The following is a 25,721-nucleotide window of genomic DNA, read 5'->3' as shown; positions in this document are numbered from 1 at the left end:
GGAAAGACGACTTCGAAGCTAAATCTTGCACAACCATCTCTTCTTCCAGTCCAAATGTCGACTCTTGTACCGTGTGTTTACACAGTGCATCGGAGAGCTCAGAGAGTTCGTAAAAATCTGCCTCGGCAAGCAAATCTTGGAAATCGCTGTAAAGTTTCGGCACTAGTACATCCCTACATTGTAAAAAATGCAAAATGAACCCAAACACTTTCCCGTTCCTTTGTCGCGTTTCGTCATAAGGTACTGTACTTTCGTATAAACGTTTACCGATTATCGCATCATTTCCAAAAAGTTTCCAAAATCTTACTCCTTCTGGGCATTTAAAAATACCTGTACGTTTCGTTGCATACACGTAGGTGCCAACTGTGGTTAGATAAATCTGCTCGTCCGCTTTGAAAGGACAAAACGTAAAATCACCTGTATTTCCAACAAAATCCATAATGCGATGACAATTGTACGATCTCAGACTAAAAACGGATGAGTCTTCGACTTGTTTCATACATATTAGCGGGTTTTTCAAATCTCACATACAAATGTTGACTGAATTAAATGGAACCTACGCCATTCACATACAACATTCTAAAAAGCTGCTTTTCATGTTCCACCGTGACGTCGTTCGATATGGAAACTTTTATTCCAAGGACAGATCTAGACCACTGGTGGCGCTATTTTCTATGCGTGTCGCAACCGGCACCGTGACGTCATTTCAGGGTCTGGCTAATTTCAAGCGTGGGTCGAATCACTTCTCTAGATCTGCTGTAGTATGTATTTCTTTGTTTCATGTACTTGAGACATATTGAACCATATGCATGGAATATAAATGTCACTCCCTAGCGCGGATCTAAAAAACAACAACTTCGCTGACGGTAAGTTGACAAAACCCTACCCCCACTGACCTAGCTTTTCACTGCCGACCCTAAATAATAAAATCGCAAAAATTGTGAAGTCTCACGAGAAAAAGTGTGGATGCGAAAACTGTCATCAACTTAAAAAGACGTCGACAATCTAAAACTATTCTCCCTATCCGTAATGGCTGTACATCTGATAGGAAGAAATAAACAACACAGAGACCATTCGGAAAATAATGGAAAACCTGAACTCGACACGCACACGTCCAAAAAATATATGATAAAATGATATGAAAAATCTACCTACCTCACCTATTCTAAAATTGATCGTAATCGGAACGACACAATTTTTTTATTAGGCCTTATTGTTCTATCATTGAAACACGTGATCTTTTGATAAATAAGACAAATTACAAGGAGTATCTTTCAATTCTCTCCAGACACCTAGAATGATTTTTCATTTAATGGATCAACTACTTGTCAATTTAATTTTCTCTGTGAAAGATCAATTAGATTTTAAAAGGGGGACAAATTTAAGGGGAGGGTGGTTTCATGATCTTTAGCCACACTCTTTCATTGATAATCTATTGTATTTTAGAGCAATACATTTACTATAGCGACAATGCTTAAATTGCACAATTTGACATTTTTAAAGAAAAAAATGTATAAAAAGTGTACAAGACATATCCTATTAAAAGTAAAATTGCTTATGGTATAGTATGAGAACGAGAATGGTTCATCTCCCTACATTCAAAAGAATTCATTGCTCTACCCTACGTTGAACTAATGATCAGTTATAATTACCAAGGTATGGCGATCATCATACCAAATGAACATGGACGCCCCGTGTACTCGAGTCTCATCCTTTGGAACACAGACTTTGTTTTGAAGATGAACGCCAATCCAGGAACTAAAAGTATGTTCAACACACTTTGGGTTCTACTGTCTGACTGAGGGAGTTATTTCATTATTTCACTTTTTGCTCGGTTGCCAAGAAACACCAAAACCAACCACTTTTTCATCACCTCTATTGTCCGTGATGTCTCAGACTACAGAGTTTTAGTTCAAGGGCACTATTGCTGATGAGTCTTTAGCAGAAATAAATATTTATTAGAAGAACAAAGCATATTCATGGCTATTTACGTAAAGGAAATAAGCACTGAAAGGTTGACTACAGGAGTGAAAAAGACGGTTCCAATTTGGTGTTTTTCGACAATCTGGCCAAACTTTAATGGCTCTCCAGAATCAAATATATGCAGAATGGCCACAATTGTACTTCGTAATTGTACTTCGTACTATTGTGACCGCGTATAGGAAAACAAAAAGTATATATATATATATATATATATATATATATATATATATATATATATATATATATATATATATATATATATATATATATATATATATATATATATATATATATATATATATAACTCGGTGAGTATCAATCTGCTAAGACAGTGCTCTATACCGCAGTGGCAGAGCGTAATAGTTAAAAAACTATATATATATATATATATATTTGTTTATTGTCTGGTTTGTGTATTATTATTATTATTATTTATTTATTTATTTATTTATCTATTTATTTATTGTGTTTGTTTGATTTCGTAAATATAACTAACTAAGCCTGAGCGCCCTGTGATACTTCCACAAATTAAATTCAATACTATTGAAACGTTGAGGGCACCCGTCAATGTCAATGTATGACAATTCCAACTAACATAGGGAGTCTTTTTATGTCACTTGAGGTCATCAGCAACCAACATGGCTGGAAACACTAGCAGACGTCTTCTCTTGATTTCCAACTCAACCTTACACGGTAGTGGCTACTTAGATCATTGCCAGGATAATATCAAATCATTTCTTGGCAGGTGAGTTTTTTAAGACATACAACCACTTGAATGTGATGCTTGCATCCGGGGACCGAGTGCTACGAGGTATACATATTGCAATAAAATAGGGGAGGTGACGCCGTGACATGGGACGTGAGGACATGTTCATTGTTGTATTCCTGTCACGTTCTGTCAGGTATTTCAAAGTCATGTTGCTTTTCTACATAGTGTTTTCGTTCATTAATTACTAAGAATGTATTTTTCAAAGATTGACACTAGTGTGACGACGGTTGAAACATTAAGAACAAATTCTCTAACGTTCAGTCTTTCGGTTTCACTTCATAAATAAGTAGTTGATCCACGCTTTCACTTTCGTGTTGATTATGTTGGTTACAAGACGCAAGAGTCACACGACTAGTGTATTTAGTAATTAAATTCAAAGGAAATGTTGCAGTGTTGTTGAGAGTTCATTTTAATGAAATTGAACTTGTTGAATTCGTATTCATATATTGCTTGGCTGAGAGGGGGCGTGGAAAAATGTGAAACTATTTTAACTAATCACAAAGTGTTTGAATTCGTTTGTATTTTACTGGTAACAGTGGTAGAGCCGAGTGCCAATAGAAAGCATTTCAAAATACTTTGCAAGCATAATGCCTTAAAAGATATAATATTAATAATGTGAATTGTTAAAGATTATAAGTAAAATCTACAAAATTTGACAAAAGGTTGTCATATTGTTTTAGAAAATATTATTTTTGTTATCATTCATGTTTATGTCATAGATAGGTGAAGTTTAAACAGTTGAGAAACATCTAATAGGAATGTTGTGACACTGTTTTCATACCCAGCTTTATTGTAATACTAGCCATGCATGGCTTTGGTGTATTTGTTTGTTCGTCCAAGTTTTTGTGGCAGACAGTCACATGACTGCAACAGTTGTAGTGATTGTTTCAAGTTAGAATTTTACTCCTTCTGTTTTTGAGCTTTGTTTTTCATTCTGTTCCAGTTAAATATCGGAATGAAATTAAGGCTCAAAACAGAAAGAAAACAACAGCAAAAACCACAATGAATGTTACAATTATTGCAGCTAACACTAACTTTATATTTATAGTACCAAAATATCAAAGTTTCATTAATTTGAAAATCAGGAGACTAGAAACAAAATGTAGTCTGTCTCAACAAAAATCTTCCTACACTGCCACATTTTATCATTTGGCTTTATATCTTACCAACAGAGATATTTGTCAATCAAGATTTTAAAACTTAGCAATGTTGGTAAGATTTTTGTTGAGCCAGATGGTAAAATGTAGCAGTGTTTGTAAGATTTTGGTCAATCAAGCTGACGTTTTGTTTCCTGTTTTGTGATTTTAATTGTAAATATTTGAACATACTGTCCCATTTACCAGGCAGTTTCATGTATTCATGTATGTATAATACAATATTTCTTTCTTTTTTTACATTCAGCATCGAGAGGGTTCTTTTTATCCCCTATGCATTGACGGATCGTGATGGCTATGCCAAGGCAGCCAGGACAAAGTTTGAATCTCTTGGTGAGTGTAAGATAACACAGTGCCATTTATTTACTTTGTAATGTCCCATGTCACACTGCAAATGATATATGTGGGAAGTGACACACCTGTAGGTCAGTGTTTTGTTTGGTGTCTGCTAACAGCTCGGGATATGAATAAATCACACTTAGTTTCCCATAGTTCAGTGAGAATTGAAGTGGGGAGTCTTCTGGTAAATAACATTTTTATACTTCAATGGAGTTTACTTGTCATACAAATCTATTAATGTTGAACAGTGGTCAGTGGACAGTTATGAATGACACATGGCGGTATCTGCTATCCAAGAGACAAGATAAACACATTGTTTGTCTTTTGTGTCAAAGGGGACATGTGTGTCTCAATTTACTCAGATAACAGTTGTTTATAGTATGGCAGATAGCGAGATATCCAGGTTTAAACTCACACCATACACCCTGCGCCTACACGTGTAGGGTCTATGCTCAAACCACAGACCCGTCATGTAGGGTCTCTGCTCAAACAGACGCACACTGATTAATTGGGACAGTCGGGTTATGTCCTAAACCTACATATTTTCGGCACAAGAAAATGTTGCGATTTGACAGTTCTCAGCTAAGTTCTCAAAGACTGATGTTTTAACTAATTACCAGACTGGTACAAAATAAAAGTTATAAAATTCATGCACAAGAAAGATTTTTAGTCATTACTTATTTTTTGTATTTTATTATTTTCAACAAAAATAAGCCAAAAAATACATCTTTAGTAAAAATATCCAGGTTTACAGATGACATTACAGTGTATTTGTGAATGAGAAATCCAGCTTGCCTGTAATTACCATAAAAAGTAGAATAACATAAATATGTTCATTTGAATTTTCGCTGTTGTTTGCTGTTCAAATCTAAACTTGATAAAGTCTCCCTCGGTGTGACAGATTGTGACTAGTTGGAAATACAAACTACAGATAGAATGGTTTGTAAGGTATCCCATGACGGAGCGCCCTCACACATCAGTCAACCCCTTTCATAGGCTGGTGAGGTTGGAGCAACACCCACATAACATATCTTCCAGTCTACAGAAAAAAATAGTCCAAATTGTAACAAAAAAAATATAACTTTTATGGTCCTACTTGGTGACATTTAGCTGGCCTTTTTATGTTTTTGTTTCTAGTAATTGGGCATGTATTTTAGTGAATGCAGAATTTGGGGTTTGCTTCCGAAGTTGTTTTTGACTTTGAAAAGAAATGTTCATTTGAAACTATGAACCCAGAGTCCATGAACATTCATTGTTCCAAAATGCATTAGATTTTTATCTTCGACTTCATTATATAATGTATGAGGTCAAGTAAGTTATGATATACCCAGTATTGATCCCTGTGTAATTCAATGGAGATCATGCACATCGAACCCGGGCAATAATTATCCATATCACAGCCCAGCACACTTTGCCAAAATATGGCAAGTGCCGCGCTCATATCGATATCCATTTGCTCTGTGATTTGCCTTTGTTAATTTCTTCACTATGTCAATCATGATGTTTCTGCGACTAAAATATTTCAGTGCCAATGTATGTGATTATGTGACACAAATGATGTTTCTATATGTCACAACATGGGGTATATGAAAACCTTTAAGACCTGGATATGGGTTTTGCGGACCTTAGTAGTACTGCTTATGGGCGCTCCTAAAGTCGGGCCCTTATGCCATTCAACGTTACTGCATTTTGCAAAACCCATATCCAGGCCATAAAGTCCTGAAAGTGAAGAATATTCTATAGTTTCAGAAATTTATACTAATATCTTTGAGCTATTCACCAAATGACACACTTAGTATTGCTACAGCCTGTATCCAGGCTTTATAAATGGCATAAATGATAACATTGCTTTATTAAAATAATATCCTCTTTGAATATATAGTAAAGTACATGTTTCAGGCTATAGTTCTCCCATTCTCTGTTACCCTGGTTACCATGGTTCACAAATACTACCAAGAATACCCCGGTACTATTGGATGGCATTGCATTTTTTACATAGATGTGAAGACTGTGTATGTGTGTGTTAAAATTAAGTTGTGCTTTTGGTTATCAATGATATCATAATATCTTAATCTTTCTTATCACTGTAAATGATTACATAATATGACATCTGTACCACATACAAGCCTCATATGATAACACCAGTAACCATGCTTTATTTTTTTAGGTTTCTTTCTTTCCTTTGAAAAGTTCATAACAAAACAACCATAATTTGTTTAATTGTAAAATTGACAAAATGAAATATTTTTATCTATATGCACGTAAATTATAATTATAACATTCAATCTATTGGTAATGTAGTTTCCTTTATCTAGTCAGAAGTTCTTTGCTAATACAAGTATTTTGATTATAATCATATATAAAAATGTAGATTGTAAGATACATTGTGCCATTTTGCAGTCGTTGTCCTTTTGTGACAGGGGTAGATCAACATATAAGGTGCCATCATTAGCCTTCTGTGAGAGGGGTAGATCACTGTGTGAGGGTATCATTAGTAGCCTTCTTTGAGAGGTGTATACCACTGCCTGAAGGTACACAAACACAGTATATTGTACAGACTTCCATTTGAACCTTTATATGTATGCTGTCCTGCATTGTATAACTGTGTGACCCCCTAGACTGAGACTCGGGTATTTCCTTCAAACAAGAGCCTATATGTTCCCTAAAACAATCAATTGCACCTCACAGGGAACTAAGAAATTGTAAATCAAGCTCATTTCTGTCAGTGTCTCGTTAATGCTACAGTACTGTATTCAATGACTAACATTTGGTGTAAATTGGCTAAACATACAGTACTGTAGTCAATGACTAACATTTGGTGTAAATTGGCTAAACATACAGTACTGTATTCAATGACTAACATTTGGTGTAAATTGGCTAAACATACAGTACTGTAGTCAATGACTAACATTTGGTGTAAATTGGCTAAACATACAGTACTGTATTCAATGACTAACATTTGGTGTAAATGGGCTAAACATACAGTACTGTAGTCAATGACTAACATTTGGTGTAAATTGGCTAAACATTATATTCAGTTATTAAAGTGGCCATATGGATGAGGATTGGGTATTTATATTGGATTTCTGATTTATACAACAATTTTATGATGGCTTCCTACTTGGAAAATCAATGTGAAACAACATATGCCAAGTCCTTGTTTGTAACTCAATAAATTGCAAAAAGCTAAAAGTTTGTTATTGTACGTACAATAACAAAGATTTTACACGTTTATTAAGCTTTTGCAATTTATTGAGTTACAAACAAGGATTTGGCATATGTTGTTTCACATTGATTTTCCAAGTAGGAAGCCATCATAAAATTGTTTTATAAATCAGAAATCCAAAATAAATACCCAATCCTCATCCATATGGCCACTGTAAGTGCAATATTGTCTTAGAATATGGCACAAATGAATGACCTCAGTGCATGATACTGTACAGATATGCTAGCAATGTGCTCTCCAATGAATGATGAAAAATATTGTTTGGTAGAAATTTTTGGGTTTTTTGGGTCCCCACATAATATTAAGGAGAGGTGATTACCAAATGTTTGTGGGTCACATAAGAAGTGGCTGTACAGGCATCATGTGGTTCACCAAATTGGCTTAGATGGTATACTGTATGTACATGCTATGTGGTCTACAATAACCTTCCTGTACTGATTTTCTTGTAGGTTACAAGTTAGACAGTATACATGAACAACCCAATGCAGTTGAAGCTGTTAACAAAGCTCAAGCTATATTTGTAGGTGAGAAGGAAGAAATTGTAGACTTTTTCATGATCATGCTAATAATTACTCCTCTTTCTTCTACCAACAAATACCTCTTGGGAGAAAGAGGCCTAGATGAAGTTATTTATTTCAGTAGTATGCCATAAGTCCATGACCTATCATATGACAGAACCCAATATCGCGTGAGTGCCAAGTGTGGTGTACTCGGGTATATATCCACAAGTGCTTGCAGTGTTCTCTGTGTCCATACTTTCACGAGCACAGTGAGTGAAAGTGCAGCAGAAAACACTGCAAGCATGAGTGTAAATACCCTGGAGTACCCAAACGGGAACTCACGAAGCATGAGGTTCTGTTATTTTTACATTATGTTTATTTGAAATGGCAAATTTTCATTGAAATCATACAGCACAATCACGATTTCATGTGTAGCAAAGTATCACATCCTCATTTGCATATCATTTGCATGCAGGTGTGCAATAATGCTTTCGGTATTGCACTGAAGTGAAAATACCACAAGTATGCCCATGCACCAGTGCAAGTGATCTCTGGTACATATGTAATGATACAAAATATTGCATACTTCAGGTGCATTGGGTAATCAGGCTTCAATGAGACTTACGTAAATATCGTGGCAAGGAGTTTAAAAATTTAGATATTTTGTGCATAATATGCATGCATTTTCTACTTCCATTGATGGTTGTCATTAATTTGTGTATAACATATATACATGCTAGTTAGTTTATTACTATAAGGTGAGAATTTGTGGTGGAGACTTGGAATGGATTGATGATCAATTTATTGTTTGTTAGCAAAGTATGAAATTGTTCAGGAATACTATATTACTAAATATTACATTCTATCACACATTGATGAACAAAACCATAGAATGTGCAATCTGTGAAGTTGTGAGGAATGAGTATTTATTTTGGATTTTTAATTTATAAAAAAATATTATTGTGGTTTCCAAATTGAAAAATCAACGCTAAACCAAAATACTAAGTCCTTGTTTGTAACTCAATAAATTGCCTAAGATTAACCCTCTTTATCCCTAGAAGGTATTTGTTTGTACTGATTACAAGTTGAGAGAAAGAAACTTAATAAATGTGTTACAATATTTGTTCATGTACATACAATAACAAAGTTTGTACACCTTTTTAGCGTTTTTGCAATGTATTGTGTTAACAAACACAGACATAGTCAATGTTGTTTAACATTGATTTTTCAAGTACGAAGCCATGATAAAATTGTTTTATAAATTAAAAATCCAAAATAAATACCCCAATACATATGGCCACTGTAAGGTATGACATTTGTGTTATGCTATTAGCATTACTCATACTGATGTGTGAGGGCACCATAACACTGCATACCTTACAGTCTATAAAAAGGGGTGCCCTTCTTTGCCAGAAATACAAAGAAGTGTACAAAAAAGACAGACTATAATGATATAATAATGAGTGATCCAGGTATATGTATTCATGTCTACCTGTTTATAATCTCTTACTTGTGGCTAGAACAACTTAATTCGGTCAGATCTTGTTCATATAGTCGATTAAAAATAAAATCACTATATTTTTTGTCGAAATGCTGATATTAATTCTGAACATTTGTTTTCCCACAAAAGTGAAAAATCACAATTTTTTGTTCAGGTTTTGTGTACAATACACCATTAACTGAGTTAAGTACCGTGGTGTTCTTGATCAGCAGGATTATTATTAACCTTCATCTTCAGAACATAAAAATTACTTCGGCGTAAAAAAAAATATTGTGTGGTTCTGATTACATTCAATTTTAGAATATGTGGGGTAGGTAGATTTTATATTTTATTTTTTAAAATTCTTTTGTCTTCAAATGTGAGTGTTTAGCTCAGTTAGTTATGTTTTCCGTTGTTTTCCAAATGGTCTCTGTGTTATTGGTTTCTTCCCATCAGATGTACAGCCATTACAGATTGGAAGAATAGTCTTTTAAGATGATTTCAGTTTCTGCATCCACTATTTCTTACGAGACTTCACGATTTTCACAGTTTCATTATTTTTCTCGAATACGTAAAAAGAAAATTTAGGGTCAGTGTGAAAAACTAGTTGGGGTCAGTAACCAGAACCAAACAACTTTTTAGCTCCGCTGTCAGCGAAAGCTGAAAGCGTAGCTTTAGGTATAGGTGGGTATTGAGGTATAGAGAGTAGAGTGAATCATAGGTGTCCGTCAAACTTTTATATTTTTACTATCTACTCCATAAGTGACAGTCGGAATTCTTCGATATTTGGTGTGCATGTTCCCTGGGGGGAGGCTATTCAGATTTGTTCATGCCAAGTTGATCTGTGCCATTTTCAATTTTTTATGATTTTTTTTCATAAAATGTCATTTTCATCAACTCCTTGAAAACCTCTTATTAGATTGCTTTGATATCTGGCGTGTTGATGCGCAGGGGGTAGCTTACTCAGATTTGTTAATTTCAAGTCAGCACATCCTCATTTTTATTTTTTATGATTTTTTTTTTGTAATTTGAAAAAAAAATGAATATGTTAATGAGCATAATGACCGACGCCATATTGGAAATCAGTCGACGAGACTTTAAGTAAACTGCCACTTTTCAAAAGACACTATTGACGTCAAACAAGCAATGTAATATGTGCTATAGTCATAATTCTACGCATTGGGCGCCCAAATGACAAGCGTTTGTTCGAAACAGGGTTGTAAACTTCAAATCCAATTCTGCACCCTTCTACATTATCAGCCAATCCGCAACATCCTCATTTGCATACTCTATCCTGATTCGACCAGAAGCTGAAGGTGACCTCATTCGACCGAGCGATTTTCCACAGCAAGTATCTTGAGTATCAACACAGGACGTTCTTAGTACTCACTAAAATCACACTTCAGACCCACTATAAAAGTGTGATGTTTTCAGATAACATGTAACTTGTGGTTAATTCTATATTGTCGTGCAATTTGGAATGACAGTGAACCAGAATTCAGACAACTTGCGTAAGGAAGGGCATGCCAGGCATGCGGTTGAAGTTTAAATATGGCCGACAGTTCACATGTAAAGTTAAACGACATGAACGTGTCTTGCCTTTCCAAAATGCAAATATTTGGCAAGTAAAAATAATTAAAATAATTACAACTTTAATTTGGCTTCAGACTTTGCATTATGTTTTGCGTATCTTTCCCCGTTTTACATGTAAATCCGAAAAGGTTCTCTCTCATCATGTCATCAGTGTCAGTGATCATACCGCGCGGGGTAGTCCTCGGGTGCACGAGTCTGTATTACTGACTTGACTCTAAACACCGGAGGGGGAGGGACAATTGTCAGAATCGAGTCCCGAATTCCTCCGTATGCAAGCAGGACTACGTGCGGGGCTGCTTTGAGTACGAGCGAAGTGAGGCATGTTGAGGTATTTTGTTGAGAATTATAAATATTGCGAAATGTCAAGTACAAGGTTTAAATACAATGGAATGATGAAAAAAATGACAGAGTCTGCTGACAGGCGCCGGTCACAAAAAACACTGTGAATTAAAATATCAGACGATGTACATGTATGTATTAATCGCCGACAATCCACCCGTATGCACGAGGGACTAACCCGGAAGCAAGTCGTTGTCAGCCATACGTTACAGTGGTAACATCGTCCGAGAAATCGCTGCGTTCAGAGTGTCATTATTCACAGAATTGTTGTTTTCGAGTGAAAACCCGTCTTGAATTGTATAACTCTAACAAATGAAGACATGTCAAGTTATATTTTGAAAGTTGTATCGCTAGTTTGAGACGATTTTCTCACGTACTATAGTACTATCGAGGCTTACTTGGAAGTAGTAGGACCTTCCAGTTCATCGGGAAGTTTAGCCAGTCCGATAATTCTTTCTGGTTTAGTTTACAACACTTTTGATCACGCAGATTTTGTTGTTGTGATGAAAAGAAATTTAAAAAAGATCATTTCAACCATTTCGTTGTGTTTTCTTTGTGAAAGGTAACCGAACATGAACGAGTGTTACCACTGTAACGTATGGCTGAGAATGACTCTCTTCCGGGTACTTGAGATTGTCGCCGTACGGAAACTAAGATGGCGATTAATACATTTCTTCCCTATATATATCTACCACAACTAGAACAAGTTGAATGTTGTTGACTTTGTAAATTTGTTAGAAAATTGAAATTGAAATTGCCTCAAAATTATTTTAGATCCCTAGTTTATTTCATTCTTCATTAAAATTTTCCAGGGTTACAGCTGTAAGACACTGGAATTACTTATAGCCAACCTCAAAATCCTCTTTTTTTCTTTTTCTTGTGTGCATTTCCCAGTCATTTTTTTCTGAGATTTTGTGCAATTTTTCATAACAGTAGATTTTTGTTATAAAATGGTGACTATGGTATAAAAGTACAATACATGACCAACTTCTGTGTAAAATGTGTTTTATAGTGAGACATCATATGAAACCACTAACCACTTTATTGCATCGCTAAAACAAAACTGCATAGTGACTCGAAGAGCTGAAGACCTGAACCACTTCTACATGTCACCAAAATAAAAAATTAAATTAAAAAAAAAACAGCGGAGCTATTCTGACCGATAGGTCGCTTGTTTTATTAGGCCTTACAAGAAATAGAATTAGAATTGATGGAATTTAGCTATCACAATTAATGTCCCTGAGGTTAATCAACTTGCATACACTGCTTTTTCTAGGTGGCGGCAACACATTTCGTCTACTAACAACTCTCTATGACCAAAAAGTAATCCCTGTTATCAGAAAGAGAGTGTTCGAGGTAAGTTATCAACAAGATGTAGGACTCTGGGTATATATGGTACTATACCTGTCTCCTGTCATTCAACTAATTATGTCTGTCTACCATTTGCAAGTAAAGGAAATGCAATATGGAACTTGCAAACCCGCCATGTTGAATGTTGCGTCATGGGAAATGTGATAATAAATACTAATCAATTAACATTGTAAACAATATTGTTAAATTGTTTATAACCACGAATGATCAATTCATATGTCACTTGACCAGTGTGGGAGGTTTATTTCATTGGTAGCTCCAGATAAGATATTACGATAAACACAGATAATCCTTTGCGTCTGAGCATGCTCAGTCTGGATTGCAAGTTCCCTATTGACGTTGGATACTAAGTTTCTTCTACATCTCATTGGTGAGAAATACAACTGACCCAGGGTTCCTCGACATTACTCATTGATGACAAAAACAAATGACATGGGGGGAGGGGGGCTGAACACTTTCAGAATGAGAAATACAATGTAGAGTTTGTTCGGTAGAGTACATACCTCTGCCATGGCTGAGAGAATTCACAATAAATCATTAGTTACAACATACAAAACATAAACCAAAGAAGGGTGCCCTCAGAGGTCGAAGCCTGATGTCTCATGCAAATAATGCCATGATTTCACTAAAGAAAATTCACTGAATTTTCCAGACTTGAATATTCACCAAAATTTCATTGATTGATATTTGTCTCATAGGCAACTAGACTGCAACATCAATTATGCCATTCAGCCCTCATTGACCCTCTCTTTACAAATGTATTAATTTCTTTTTCGAGCAGGAAGGACTCCCATATATTGGTTCCAGTGCTGGTACTAATGTAGCTACTGCTAGTATTAATACCACTAATGATATGCCAATTGTTTATCCACCAACGTTTACAGCATTGGAGCTGGTTCCATTTAATATCAACCCACATTATATTGACACAGACCCAAATAGTAAACATATGGGGGTAAGTATGAAATGGAGATTATGATTTAAAGGAGTATAAAATCTAAGATTATGTGTTGTTGTTTTTAGTTTTGCATGGGATTGGGGGTGGTTGGGGTGGTAATTTTAGTCATTATATTAAAAGGTAATTGTACAACCCGTGAAAAAACACTGGTGTGTTTGCCTGCTGGTGGTAAGCAGTAATCAAATAAGTCCTATACAATGTAATTGCATCAATAACTTGTGAAACATAAACACCGCAGGAGCCAGGATGCCACGACGCTGTTTACTGATAGATTGCTACATTGTGTAACAATTGAATACAACTTTTAGCTAGTGTGATGTTATAACTTCCAGATATAAAACAAACTAATAAAAGCGTCGCCTAGACCTACATCAGAGGCACCCCTACTGTTTTTTGTATCAGTTGCATAGTTGCCTTTAGCCAATTTTGTCATTGCATGAAATCTTTCCCTAGCTGACTTCATCCAAGCAAACGCACCATTGTTTTTTCACAGTGTTGTAGTATTCTACTCACTAACGCATACTTCATCATTACTTGCTATTTACAGGATTCATATCTTGTATTTAGGCATTCAATAACAAATTTAATTTGATTGATAATCATAGAATGGCTTTTCTCAGTGGCTTTATTTTCTAAAACCCTTACTTCTGAGTGGATTTCATTGGAAAATGTTGAGGGCAGTATAACATGATGTACTCATGTTAAGAGTTAGATTATCTCAAGTATGAACAGTTTAGTTTAACATAGTTCTCATTGTGTTTTATCAAATCACAACATTCAAAATATGATATATTTAGATGTTATTCCCCAATGTTTTTCTTCGTTCAGCCAAGGAAAATACGAGTGACCTAAGGGGTCTTTGTCGACTCGTAATGACAACCCTTAGGTCATGAGTATTTACCGGCTGAATGAAGAAAAGTATTGGCGAATAACATAATTGTAGCACCAGTAATATCAAAGAAATATCGGGAGACAGACATTGTCATGATGTAGAATGACCAGGGTATAAATTCCATATTTGTTGTTCCAACTAGGCTTGTGCATGGTATAATGTATGGTTATCGTCATGGTACAGAGCATATTAATTCTGAGACAAAATAATGGACATACTTAATTTATCAATACATCAGTTCCTGAAATTATCATTTATGAAAATGTTTCACTTTTTTGACGTCAACATTGGGAGAACGGCAATAATCTTCATGAACTTTATTGGAATTCCTCCTTCAGGAAACTAGGGAAAAGAGAATCCAGGAGTATCATGAGGAAGAAGCTAGTAGAACAGTGTTGGTAAGGCAAAGATACTTTGTTATTTCCATTTTCCTTTGGTCTAATAAGTCAGTGGCTTACTGTTTAAAGTAAAAGGACATGAGTGCATTTCTAAACATCATTCTAATGTCAAACTACTCAGAAAGCTATAATCATATCCATGTTAATTTCACAGGCTTTAAGAGAAGGATGCATGCTGTTAGTGGAAGGAGATAAAGCAGAACTACAGGGGAGAACAAAGGCAAGACTATATCTGAAGTAAGTACAAAAAAGCATTGTCCAACGTGTGTGTGTACTAGATGCTTTGAACAAAGAGTTACTTTAAGTCAAACGCAAAATTCAAGTTTGATCTGAAGTGTCAGGTAATTTTTTATAACTTGAATTTAAAAAAAATGTAATTCATGTTATGAACAACTTGTACCAGGATAATTTGTTTTGATTGACTTTTAAATTTCATTGTTACGTAAAGAACTCGCTAATATAATTTAAACATAGATGCTTATATTCAACTTTTTTGTTATATCAGGATTATTGCAATTATATAATATGAGAGAAAATGTATGTATGTATGTACATATGTACATGTGTGTATGTATTTATTTATGCCCCTGTCTCTGTCTCTGTCTGTCAACCCATCCACCATCCTACCCAACTACCTACCTGTGTTCTTATGTGTGTATACTTACAACTATCAATTCTGTTTTGTTTCAGGGGAAAAGAACCATCAGAGCATGAACCTGGAGCAGACCTCAGCTTTCTTCTCAAGGAGTAAATGAACAGCCAGAGAATCATGAAAGGAGTTTTATTCAAAATAGTTTTGCCCGCTGTGGCTGTCATGTCATACAGTCTCCTGTAGGATTTTATAATGAGTACTCATACAGACACGTGTCCAGATTTTAAATCATAATATAATGAATTCCAAATAATAACAAGGTATATATATATTAATTTGTTGTATTACAAAACTTAAATGATTAATTATCAATATGGTTCAATCATAAGACTTCACACCTACTACCATGATGATTCTTAGAGACAATAACATGGAAAAGCAAATATACACTTACGCTATCTGTGTTTTTCCACTGCGGTGAAATTCCTACTGTTTACATTAGGTGGAATGAATATAGTTGTTCATCCCATAGATAACAGATAAATGAAAATGTAGTACAATTTACAGTATATCCACAGCATTGTGTGTGAAGGACATAGCATAAATTAGAAAAACATGGTATTTTTTGCAGACAAAATAAATGGACAATATTAGTATCAAATAAAATTGCATACAGTTTCATAGTGGTGTGTGTGTGTGTGTGTGTGGCTAGAGTGGGGTGAGCATACATGACTATGTCTGTGGAAGTAATATGTGCTTGACAAGGAACTAGATGGCATCTATAACATAACTCCACACAAGGCCCTGGCAGTGTCTTTTTTATATGTATATCACATATATTGTATTGCCGCTGTGCTGCTATAGATCCATATACTTTTTAAAATTATATATATATATATATATATATATATATATATATATATATATATATATATATATATATATATATATATATATAATTGTTATTATTACGCTCTGCCACTGCGGTATAGAGCACTGTCTTAGCAGATTGATACTCACCAAGTTATATATATATATATATATATATATATATATATATATATATATATATATATATATATATATATATATATATATATATATATATATATATATATATATATATATATATTACATGTGCTGATGCGTGTCTTTTCCTTGGTACTTGCACTACCATCGAATGTGAAGGTAATCAGGTATTAAGTTTGTACTACAAACCACAAAATAATTTGTATCATAGATATGCAGGTTGTAACATGGAAACTAAATAGACATATTGGTGCATGTGTATGCATGTATGGGGAGGGGGGGTGAGCAGACATGACTTTGATTACATGCTCTTTAGTAATAATTATTGTAATATATGCTTGATGCCCGTCCAGATTCTAAATGACATATACCTCACATGACAATATGCATTGTTATAACACGAGACGTACAGGACTTCATGTTTATTGTTTATTAAGAAATTATTGCACCAAATTCATTGAGTAAATATATTTCTAGAGTTCGTGGCCCCTACTCAACGTAATTGTTTCGTTACAGTAACAGACTTGAAATCTCCAGGTTTGATCGAGCCTCGTCGCTGCCGTTTGTTCTTGATTGGTAAATCCTTCGGTAAGATTTGAACCATGATTGTTTACCCAGCTGTTTAATTGTCCACCTGGTAGATAGAACTAAGATTGCACTGTGATGGGCTACCTTGCCGCTGCTGTACATTCGTTAGTGTTTTATATAATTCCTTTTATTGCAATCAACCCATAAAAGTACAAACAATCTTGCAGACTAAATCAGCAACCAAACTCATTAAATAAGTATTCGTATACAAAAATAATTTATGCATCGTACATTTGATCAATGAATTGATTTCCTCACATTACTATCGAGAAATCATAAAGGGGAATAACAGTTTATTAGCAAGCAAGTTTGTCACCCATGCGCCCTCCTTAGGCCTAATAAAAAAAATGTTCGGTTCCGGTTACCCAAACCCACCTAATTTTTCACGCAGACCCTAAACTCTTGTTGACGTATTGGAGAAAAAATCAATGAAATCGGAAACTGACATCAACTTACAAGACAATACAAAACTGTTCTTCCAATTTGTAATGGCTGTACATCTGATGGGAAGACACCAATAACATAGAGACCATATGGAAAACTACAGAAAACATAACTGCCTGAACTAGACACTCACATACATGCTTGAAAAAAAGTACAAAAAAATAAAATATCTACCTACCCCCTCTATTTTAAATTGAGCATAATCGGAACCATACAATTTGTTTTCTTAGGCCTTACAGAAAATGAACTTTACTTTTTCTCTCTCCTCACCCCCACGGAAATTTCTTATAAATCATTTAATGTGTTTAATGCCACACTAGTCGTTAACCTTCCTATTTGTATTTCAGTTTATATTTAAGCTATGGACAGTTGTATTTGAAAGACTTTTAGGTGTCTGTTATTCGTTGAGTTTACTCTTCCAAATTACGTATACAAAATTAATTTTGCTTTCCAATATATTGCAATCTAACACCGTATCTAGTATAAAAACTAGTATTCTCCGTAGAGAAGGTTAGGCCAAAAAAAATTGTTTCTGGTCAAAACAGTTTGTCTAAAATGGTGTGCAAGGCGATTTTTTTTCATTCTCAACAAACCTGGCACTCAGTCTACTATGTATGGCAGTTACTGTTCTTTTTATTTAGTACTTTACGGTAAGAGTGTATGTGGGGCAGATGCCATTTGCTTGTTCATGATTGGCTCTGCAGTTGTCTTCACTGAAGTAGGAAGGGTTATTTTTTTTTTGCCCACGGATCTACAGACTGCATGGCTGGATAAACACACAAACAAGACCGACGCGGGGTATTTAAGTCATGCGCGCTGACCAGAATTTTTCTTTCTTTCTTTCTTTCTTTCTTTCTTTCTTTCCTTTCCTAAGTATTGCCTTGTTCATGAATGGCGTCACTTGTACTGGCCGTTTCTCGTTAGTGTTCACTGGTTTTATTCGATACATCCACAGAGACACAAAAAGAAACTGCACAATCTACACTTTAAGAGAAATCACTATATTTGTAAACATTTCGCCTAAAGGAATTACACCATTTATAAATGTACTGCATCTAGACACAGACACGCAGGCGCGAATGCTTTGATGTATGCCTGGTGGCACAATATATTCCATTTCGGCAAAATTTTGCAGGAAATTTCCTGACTGTATTCATTTATTGCAATTTTCTATCTAAGAGTGTAGCATGTACAGTTTCTTACTAGTTTCTGCATATTTGTATCAAACAGAGCTGGTGAACGGTAACATGAAAGTGGCTTTAAAAACAATATCATCATTTCCTAAGAGAATCACTGAATCAGGCAGTGTGCAGTCAAGTTTTTAGTTGTTATGCACCTTCGTCTATTAGCTCAAAAGTGGTCTCCTTTCTTCTTCCTCCTCGCTAATTTCTCCTACTGTCTTTTTCCTTTGTCTCTTCATAGCCAAAGGAATGGCAATCAAGGAAAAGATAAATGACAACACATATACCCCTGGATAAAGAATCATTAAGGTGTATCTAAGTCCAATGATTGATTTTAGCGGTGGTACCAACAAATTCAGATTGCCACCAAAAAAGTTGATGGAGAAGACATACACTGCTATCGCGGATGTGTGTCTTCCTCTGGGTGCTTGTTCCGCCGACGCTGTCATGGCAATACTCCCCCACATCTCGATAACAAGGTAGTTAGGCATTAGGATGATAAAGCACCACGGAGGATCCAGATATAGAACGCCGATAGAGAGGGGGATGGAGATGAACTATACGGGATAGAGAAATGAGTCATGTTAGATGTCAAAATGTGACATGACGTGACATACAGACTAAAACTTCTAACAAAAGTATAATTTTTTACAAGCCTACAATTTGTATATATTGAGAAAGCAAATAGGGATGATGGGGATGGGTGGGGGTTCAAGATGGTGGTGGTGATGATGATGATGATGATGATGATGATGATGATGATGATGATGATGATGATGATGATGGCATTGGCATTGATTACTCTGTTCACAATTTCATATCTTGCGGTCAGATATTTAAAAACAACACATTTTCGGTCGAGTTATGAGAAACATATAAACGACGAAGGCCACATTGGCGATGATTTTACAGAAGCAATTAAAAGAATTATGTCTAAATTTTATGAAAAAGAAAGAGATATTTTGTTACTTACAACGCTGATACAGAAGACAACCATTCTACCAGTCAACCCATAACGTGTCGCTGCTCTGTCAGAAATAACTCCACCGAGTAAGGCACCACAGAAGCCCATAGCAACTGGAACCCACGTCATAAAATGTTCATACGGGAATTTGGGATAGTACAGATGGAAGTAATTGCTTATATTATAATTGAAAACATAACCTCCACCACAGCGCATTGCTGCGGCACATAAAATTACCACAAAGAGAACGCTACAAAATGGCTGCTCCGGCGGACTTTCCTCATCTGAGTCTTGAATCTGAACTTCTTTGGGAGTTTTCTGGTATCCTGTGATCTATAAAAGGGAAGAGAACAACATAGATTACATCAACCGAAAGCATGTTATCAAGTAATGAAGTCACAAGTAATATATATGTATATCTACAATAATTAATTTATTCTTTTCTGTGTTATGTTCGAGTTGTCAACTTCAACGGTTTCCATGCCAGCCTTTAATAAATTTATTGGAGATATTCCAACTTTTTTGTTGTTTTGTCCAGAATGATGAAAAGACGGCAATACTGGCTACACAGATTGCAAAGTACAAACTGGAATAGTTTGTTATTCTCCTAAATCCAAATATATACGACGAATTTAAACCTTTTCAACTCCTGGCCAGCTAAACGTGATCTTTAAGTTCAACGACATACATGCAATTTGAAACGACTTTTGGGTTTTAAGGAACATACATGCAAGAAGAGGGAATGTTATAAATGAGGATTTTTGATGATGAGAAGGCTATGTAACTACATTCTTTATGATGATGAATGTTGTATAAGAATTACAAAGCGGCCTTAATTTTTTCGAGACCTAAAACGTCACTCTTTGAGCTGACGTGGCCAGACTACACACCTCCTTCTGTGGTTCTTTTACCGTACATAGGTTTAACAGTCCAAGAATAACACCTGGTATCCCAGCTATCCAATAGGCCCATCTCCATCCCAAGGCATCTACCAGCATGTTCAAACCAAATGCCACTCCGAGTCCAACATACACGCCCCAGTGAAAAATAGCTAAACCAAGGCCACGCAGGCTCTAGGTCAGAGAAGACGGCAGAATTTATATCGTAAGTAAACTGTCTCGACCACTCTCAACCTGTTTGTTTTTACATGTACATGTACATTTCATGTATTCCATCAAGTATTACGTGGTAAGATATATATGCGTCAAATGTTTACATTGAAAGCAATCCGGTCAAGCAAGCAACTTGGAGATGTTAAATGCACTCTTAAAAATGGCAGTAAGTCGACATAGCCATCAGTTCAAGTAAACTTTGAAAGAGTATCTGGTATGGTGGATTGGTGAAAATATTGTTAGTAATATAAAACTGGTAATAACAAAGCCCTTTGTCAAGTTTATATGTTTACTTACTGGCAAGAAATAACTCGATATTATGCTTCCTGCAAAGGCTGTAAATGGTGCTTCACTAGGAAAGAACATGGAAACGAGATTAGTACAATGCTATTGTTTGTTACAACAAAATGTGTGCAACCCTAAACCTTTTTAATTAAAACATTTGTAATCGTGTAATCGACGTAATGCCACTTCATAGTTAGACTTTGCGAATTTCAGTTATAACAAGAACTTCTTGTGTACGTGTGTGTGTGTTAAATTTCTGTCTGTGTATGCGTGTGTTTTGAATAACGTATTAACTTGAATGTCCTTCTCTCTCTCTCTCTCTCTCTCTCTCTCTCTCTCTCTCTCTCTCTCTCTCTCTCTCTCTCTCTCTCTCACACACACACACACACTACAGTAAAACGGTGAGAAAAGCTCGAGGTGAGAAAGATTTAAATTTAGCTTTTTTCACGAATATGATAACTTAAGAAAGGTGGATAGTTTCGTACCACATACATACTATGTCTTGCAAAATGACATTTGTTGACACTCACAATATTGCAAGGCCCAATCTTGTGACAACCAGGTGCCAATATTCTTGGGAAAATCCTGTTAAAATAATCATTATACTCCAAAGTGTTGCACAGAAAGTAACCACATTTTTCCTGTTGACTGTAGTTCTTTCAAGGATAATACTGACCGGTACACCAGTAGCACTGAACAGAACCATAAATAACGGACCCGCTAATAGTTGATATTGCAGACCTGTACCCGTATATTGCCAATCACAATACTCAGAACAATTGGAGTGCTGATTACATCTATAGTAGAATTGCCATAGTGATGGGGTTAGTACAGATGTAGCTGTGATATTGTTAACGTGGCACAGTCGACTGTTAGTGTGTTTCTACTTTTGGCTGGTTAGGATACAAAGTACACTAATACGGACTTCAGGTAGAATGCGGCAAATGGATACCAACATTCTTAAATTCTTCCAAATTTGTTCCCGATCCTTTTCAAATAATAACAGATATTTAGGGGTTCACCATCTTGTTTTCAATGAAATATTTTTCCAGCGTTAATGCTCTATTCGGCGGCCATATTGAATTTTAAAATAGATTAACTTTGACAACATTTTGACCTGCACTAATAGAATAACATTTGTAAACACCTTTTTTCTTTATTTTAGCTGAGAATGGATTTGGGTTTTATGGAACATTACAGTAGTGTCGACATTTTAGATTTTCAATTCTATGTTTGAAGCATGCCTGTGTCGGTATTACATGCGAGAAGTGGTTAAGTATGCACTAAGGGGTTTGGTATCGAGACTAACATTTTCCGAATTATTGGTAACCAAAAAATTACGTCATAACGTCATATTTATATATCACATCTAATACCTTGTGAGATCTTACTATACACATGAGTCAATACAAAGCCTATTAACACCAAGCATGAACAGATGTGCCCTTTAAATAGTACAATTTATTGCAATATATGGCAGTTTCATCTTCTGCTATCACCTTCTGGTATAACCTTGGGACCCTGGAAAGTTCTGTAATATGAGATGATGTCTTGCATTGTAGATTTTTCAATCAATTGCGGTCATACTGTATATTGAGAAACATATTCTATTGTGTTCAAAGGGCATTATTGAATGTATACAAAGTGGATTATGGACAACAGCTGCAATGAGTATTTGTAGGTCCAAACAGGTTAAAGCTTATAATTTGGAAACAATGCCATGGCATATATTCAATACAACCTTTGTAAATACATTTGTATTTGCAAAGTACTTACCTTGTATCGTTTTTACAAAAGGTTTTTAAGGAATAATTTTGGTCGGGATGAGTATCTATATAGTGTTTAACAGCCGTTGTATTTGATACATTGCAGACTTTATCACCAAAATTGATGTCCCCTGCCATCTGTACGTTAGTAGCTATGAGAACATACCTAGCGTAGAAAGCCGAATTAAATATTATTTTTAAAAACTGTATACTTTCTTAGATGCAATAGTGCAATCATTTTCATAACACACCTTGAACCAATCTCACTCATGTGTCTCGTTCTCATCACAAGCTCATTCTTCTTGGAAAATTTGGATTTGTGAGCAAGTATTTCTTACTTGACTACTTTATACTTAATAGTCGTGACGTGCGATGCTGTGGTACTTTGGGCAGTTTTTAATGGCATCTTAAGTGATGTTTGGTTGTTTTTCTGTCTGTGTGTCTGTGTGTCTGTCTGCCTGTCTGTATGTATGTATGTATGTATGTATGTATGTATGTATGTATGTATGTATGTATGTATGTATGTATGTATGTATGTATGTACGTACGTACGTACGTACGTGTGTGCGTGTGTGTGTGGTTGTTTGTCTGTTTGTTTGTTTGTCTGTCTGTGTGTCTGTCTGTCTGCCTGTCTGTGTATATGTATGTATGTATGTATGTATGTATGTATGTATGTACATGTATGTATGTATGTATGTATGTATGTATATACGTACATACGTACGTGTGTGTGTGTGTGTGTGTGTGTGTGTGGTGTAGATTTAGGGTGGGGACCGCGTTACTTTTTTTCACAAACAGTACATGTATATACACATATTACGTCCGTGGGCAATATACGACCCTATCCCCTCCTATGACCTTTACGTGTACAAATACCCATTTTTTTTACAAGAGGAGGCGTGACAAGTGTAGTAGACATAAAGTATGGCAAATAAAACAAATCTCACCCAGGCTATCATATAGTTATAAGATTTTAATCTGATTGACTATGACAGAACAATAGTTGTATCAAGATGAATGAGATCGATAAACTTATGATTTGACCTATTGTCGATGGCGTGTATTCATGTTACCCTCGTTTGTAAACAATGACTCATGCCTCAAACCCCCCCCCCCGTCAGATCTAGCACAGCCGATGCAGTTGATAAACTTGTTTTCGCTACATGCTGTTAACCAATCACCTATACAGTAAATCATCCTATCACCCCACTGCAATACTTCATATTCCCTTGTGTAGTGTTATGTACATAAACGTTTGTAATAAATATGTATTATCTGACATGTCTGTCATGTTTAAAGCAATACGAATAGGCCTTACAATACAATTGAAAAAGCTAATGAATTTTATATTTTAATCAATATGAAAACGGACCAAAAAAATGTCATTTTAATTACCAACATAACGTTGTTCACTTAAGATATATTCCGTCTGATACCCTGGAAAAAGTATTACTTATTTCTTGTGCCATTTAGGTCTTTAACCACGATAACGCACGTGCTACGATTGGCAAGGCTACCATAGGGAGTTACGACTGAATAGAAAAGCTGTATTCACTTTTGGTGGCGATCACTTATTTAAGATTATAAGCCTACACATCCTCGTATACAATTATATTGCGAGTGTACACCATACAACAATCGCCTGTGGACTATAATACTTTGCATCGACCCGCGCAAGAGGTGAAATCCACAGAGTCGAGCTCGAGGCAACCTTACCTGTCTAACTGATTGCTCATAAACAATAGCATCATCAATGAAGTCACGTAAAATGGATACTTGTTGTCTCGTAAGACAGTACAGCAATCCGTACAGCATGGTGTGCAAGTGCATGGCATCATGAGTTGCCGGAACTGATCAAGTGACCTCGATATCGCGACGTCACAGCGGTACTGTGAACAACGCAACCGCTAATACCTTTGATCCCACTCAAAGGTCATCAATTTACAATGACCCCAGTGTCATCTCATGATTGTATTGTGGATTAACAGATTAGACACGCATTTTTCCAATATATGTATGGTAACATCTGTATTGATAAATAATATTTATTGGTATTCACTCGGCCCTGCCTCGACACAGCTGAGAAACATCAGACCACACAATTAGTGTGACGTACGAACGAATATCACCTTGCCACGACCTGGTGTAAATATTAGTGTGCTTGTAATAGACATAGGAAACCGTAGTTTTATTTATTTATTTATTTATTTATTTATTTATTTATTTATTTATTTATTTATTTATTTATTTATTTATTTATTTATTTATTTGTCTGTCTGTCTGTCTGTCTGTCTGTCTGTCTGTCTGTCTGTCTGTCTGTCTGTCTGTCTGTCTGTCTGTCTGTCTGTCTGTCTGTCTGTCTGTCTGTCTGTCTGTCTGTCTGTCCCCGTTGCAGCTAATATACCTTTAAAAAGGTGTCACATTCTAAAAGTATATTATGATACTGAACAACCAGTCAGTAAAACACAGACTATAACTACTAATTAAAATATAATTCACTAATCATAAAGAGTAACTTTTGAAGAAAAGAAATCACATTAAAAATATACACCAGTTAAATCACTTGCCAACATGATTAATTATGTTGTTTCTTTATCTCAGAATCCAAAACAAAGCTATTTCATATTAATTCAATAACGGCACAGATTGAAACATCTATTGGGTGCAAGACTTTCTAGAAAACCAGTCCGTGTGTAGAGTTAAATATTATTCACACAATAATCTATGATATTGCTCGAAACCTTTTGTGACTTTTTCA

At 35.4% G+C, this 25,721-nt stretch overlaps 2 protein-coding genes across 2 annotated transcripts; one reads left to right on the top strand and one right to left on the bottom strand.

The window, feature by feature from the left end:
* Positions 1-2,605: 2,605 nt before the first annotated feature.
* Positions 2,606-16,235, top strand: LOC144441102 (alpha-aspartyl dipeptidase-like). Its single transcript, XM_078130631.1, has 8 exons — positions 2,606-2,728; positions 4,154-4,239; positions 7,921-7,995; positions 12,660-12,739; positions 13,536-13,709; positions 14,943-15,002; positions 15,157-15,239; positions 15,693-16,235. The coding sequence occupies exons 1-8, from the start codon at positions 2,622-2,624 to the stop codon at positions 15,751-15,753; spliced, it is 726 nt and encodes a 241-aa protein (XP_077986757.1). The 5' UTR covers positions 2,606-2,621; the 3' UTR covers positions 15,754-16,235.
* A 2,462-nt stretch (positions 16,236-18,697) lies between these two features.
* LOC144440685 (putative galactarate/D-glucarate transporter GudP) lies at positions 18,698-24,798 on the bottom strand. Its single transcript, XM_078130070.1, has 5 exons — positions 24,680-24,798; positions 21,210-21,264; positions 20,691-20,873; positions 19,810-20,133; positions 18,698-19,393 (listed from the first exon to the last, which is right to left on the bottom strand). The coding sequence occupies exons 1-5, from the start codon at positions 24,796-24,798 to the stop codon at positions 19,001-19,003; spliced, it is 1,074 nt and encodes a 357-aa protein (XP_077986196.1). The 3' UTR covers positions 18,698-19,000.
* Between the last annotated feature and the right edge of the window lie 923 nt (positions 24,799-25,721).

The sequence above is a fragment of the Glandiceps talaboti genome, chromosome 10, assembly GCF_964340395.1.
Source record: "Glandiceps talaboti chromosome 10, keGlaTala1.1, whole genome shotgun sequence".
NCBI lineage: Eukaryota > Metazoa > Hemichordata > Enteropneusta > Spengelidae > Glandiceps > Glandiceps talaboti.
Note: the sequence above shows the minus strand (reverse complement) of the source record. Positions and strands in the feature narration are given on the sequence as shown.

Bases quoted from the DNA above. Each gene is read 5' to 3' on its own strand.
- LOC144441102 (XM_078130631.1), top strand. From the start codon at position 2,622: ATGGCTGGAAACACTAGCAGACGTCTTCTCTTGATTTCCAACTCAACC. The intron at 13,710-14,942 runs GTAAGTATGAAA...TTCCTCCTTCAG, and splicing joins CAAATAGTAAACATATGGGG to GAAACTAGGGAAAAGAGAAT. The intron at 15,003-15,156 runs GTAAGGCAAAGA...TTAATTTCACAG, and splicing joins AAGCTAGTAGAACAGTGTTG to GCTTTAAGAGAAGGATGCAT.
- LOC144440685 (XM_078130070.1), bottom strand. From the start codon at position 24,798: ATGCCATGCACTTGCACACCATGCTGTACGGATTGCTGTACTGTCTTA. The intron at 20,874-21,209 runs GTAAGTAAACAT...TCTCTGACCTAG, and splicing joins TATCGAGTTATTTCTTGCCA to AGCCTGCGTGGCCTTGGTTT. The intron at 20,134-20,690 runs GTGTGTAGTCTG...TCCCTTTTATAG, and splicing joins TAAAAGAACCACAGAAGGAG to ATCACAGGATACCAGAAAAC.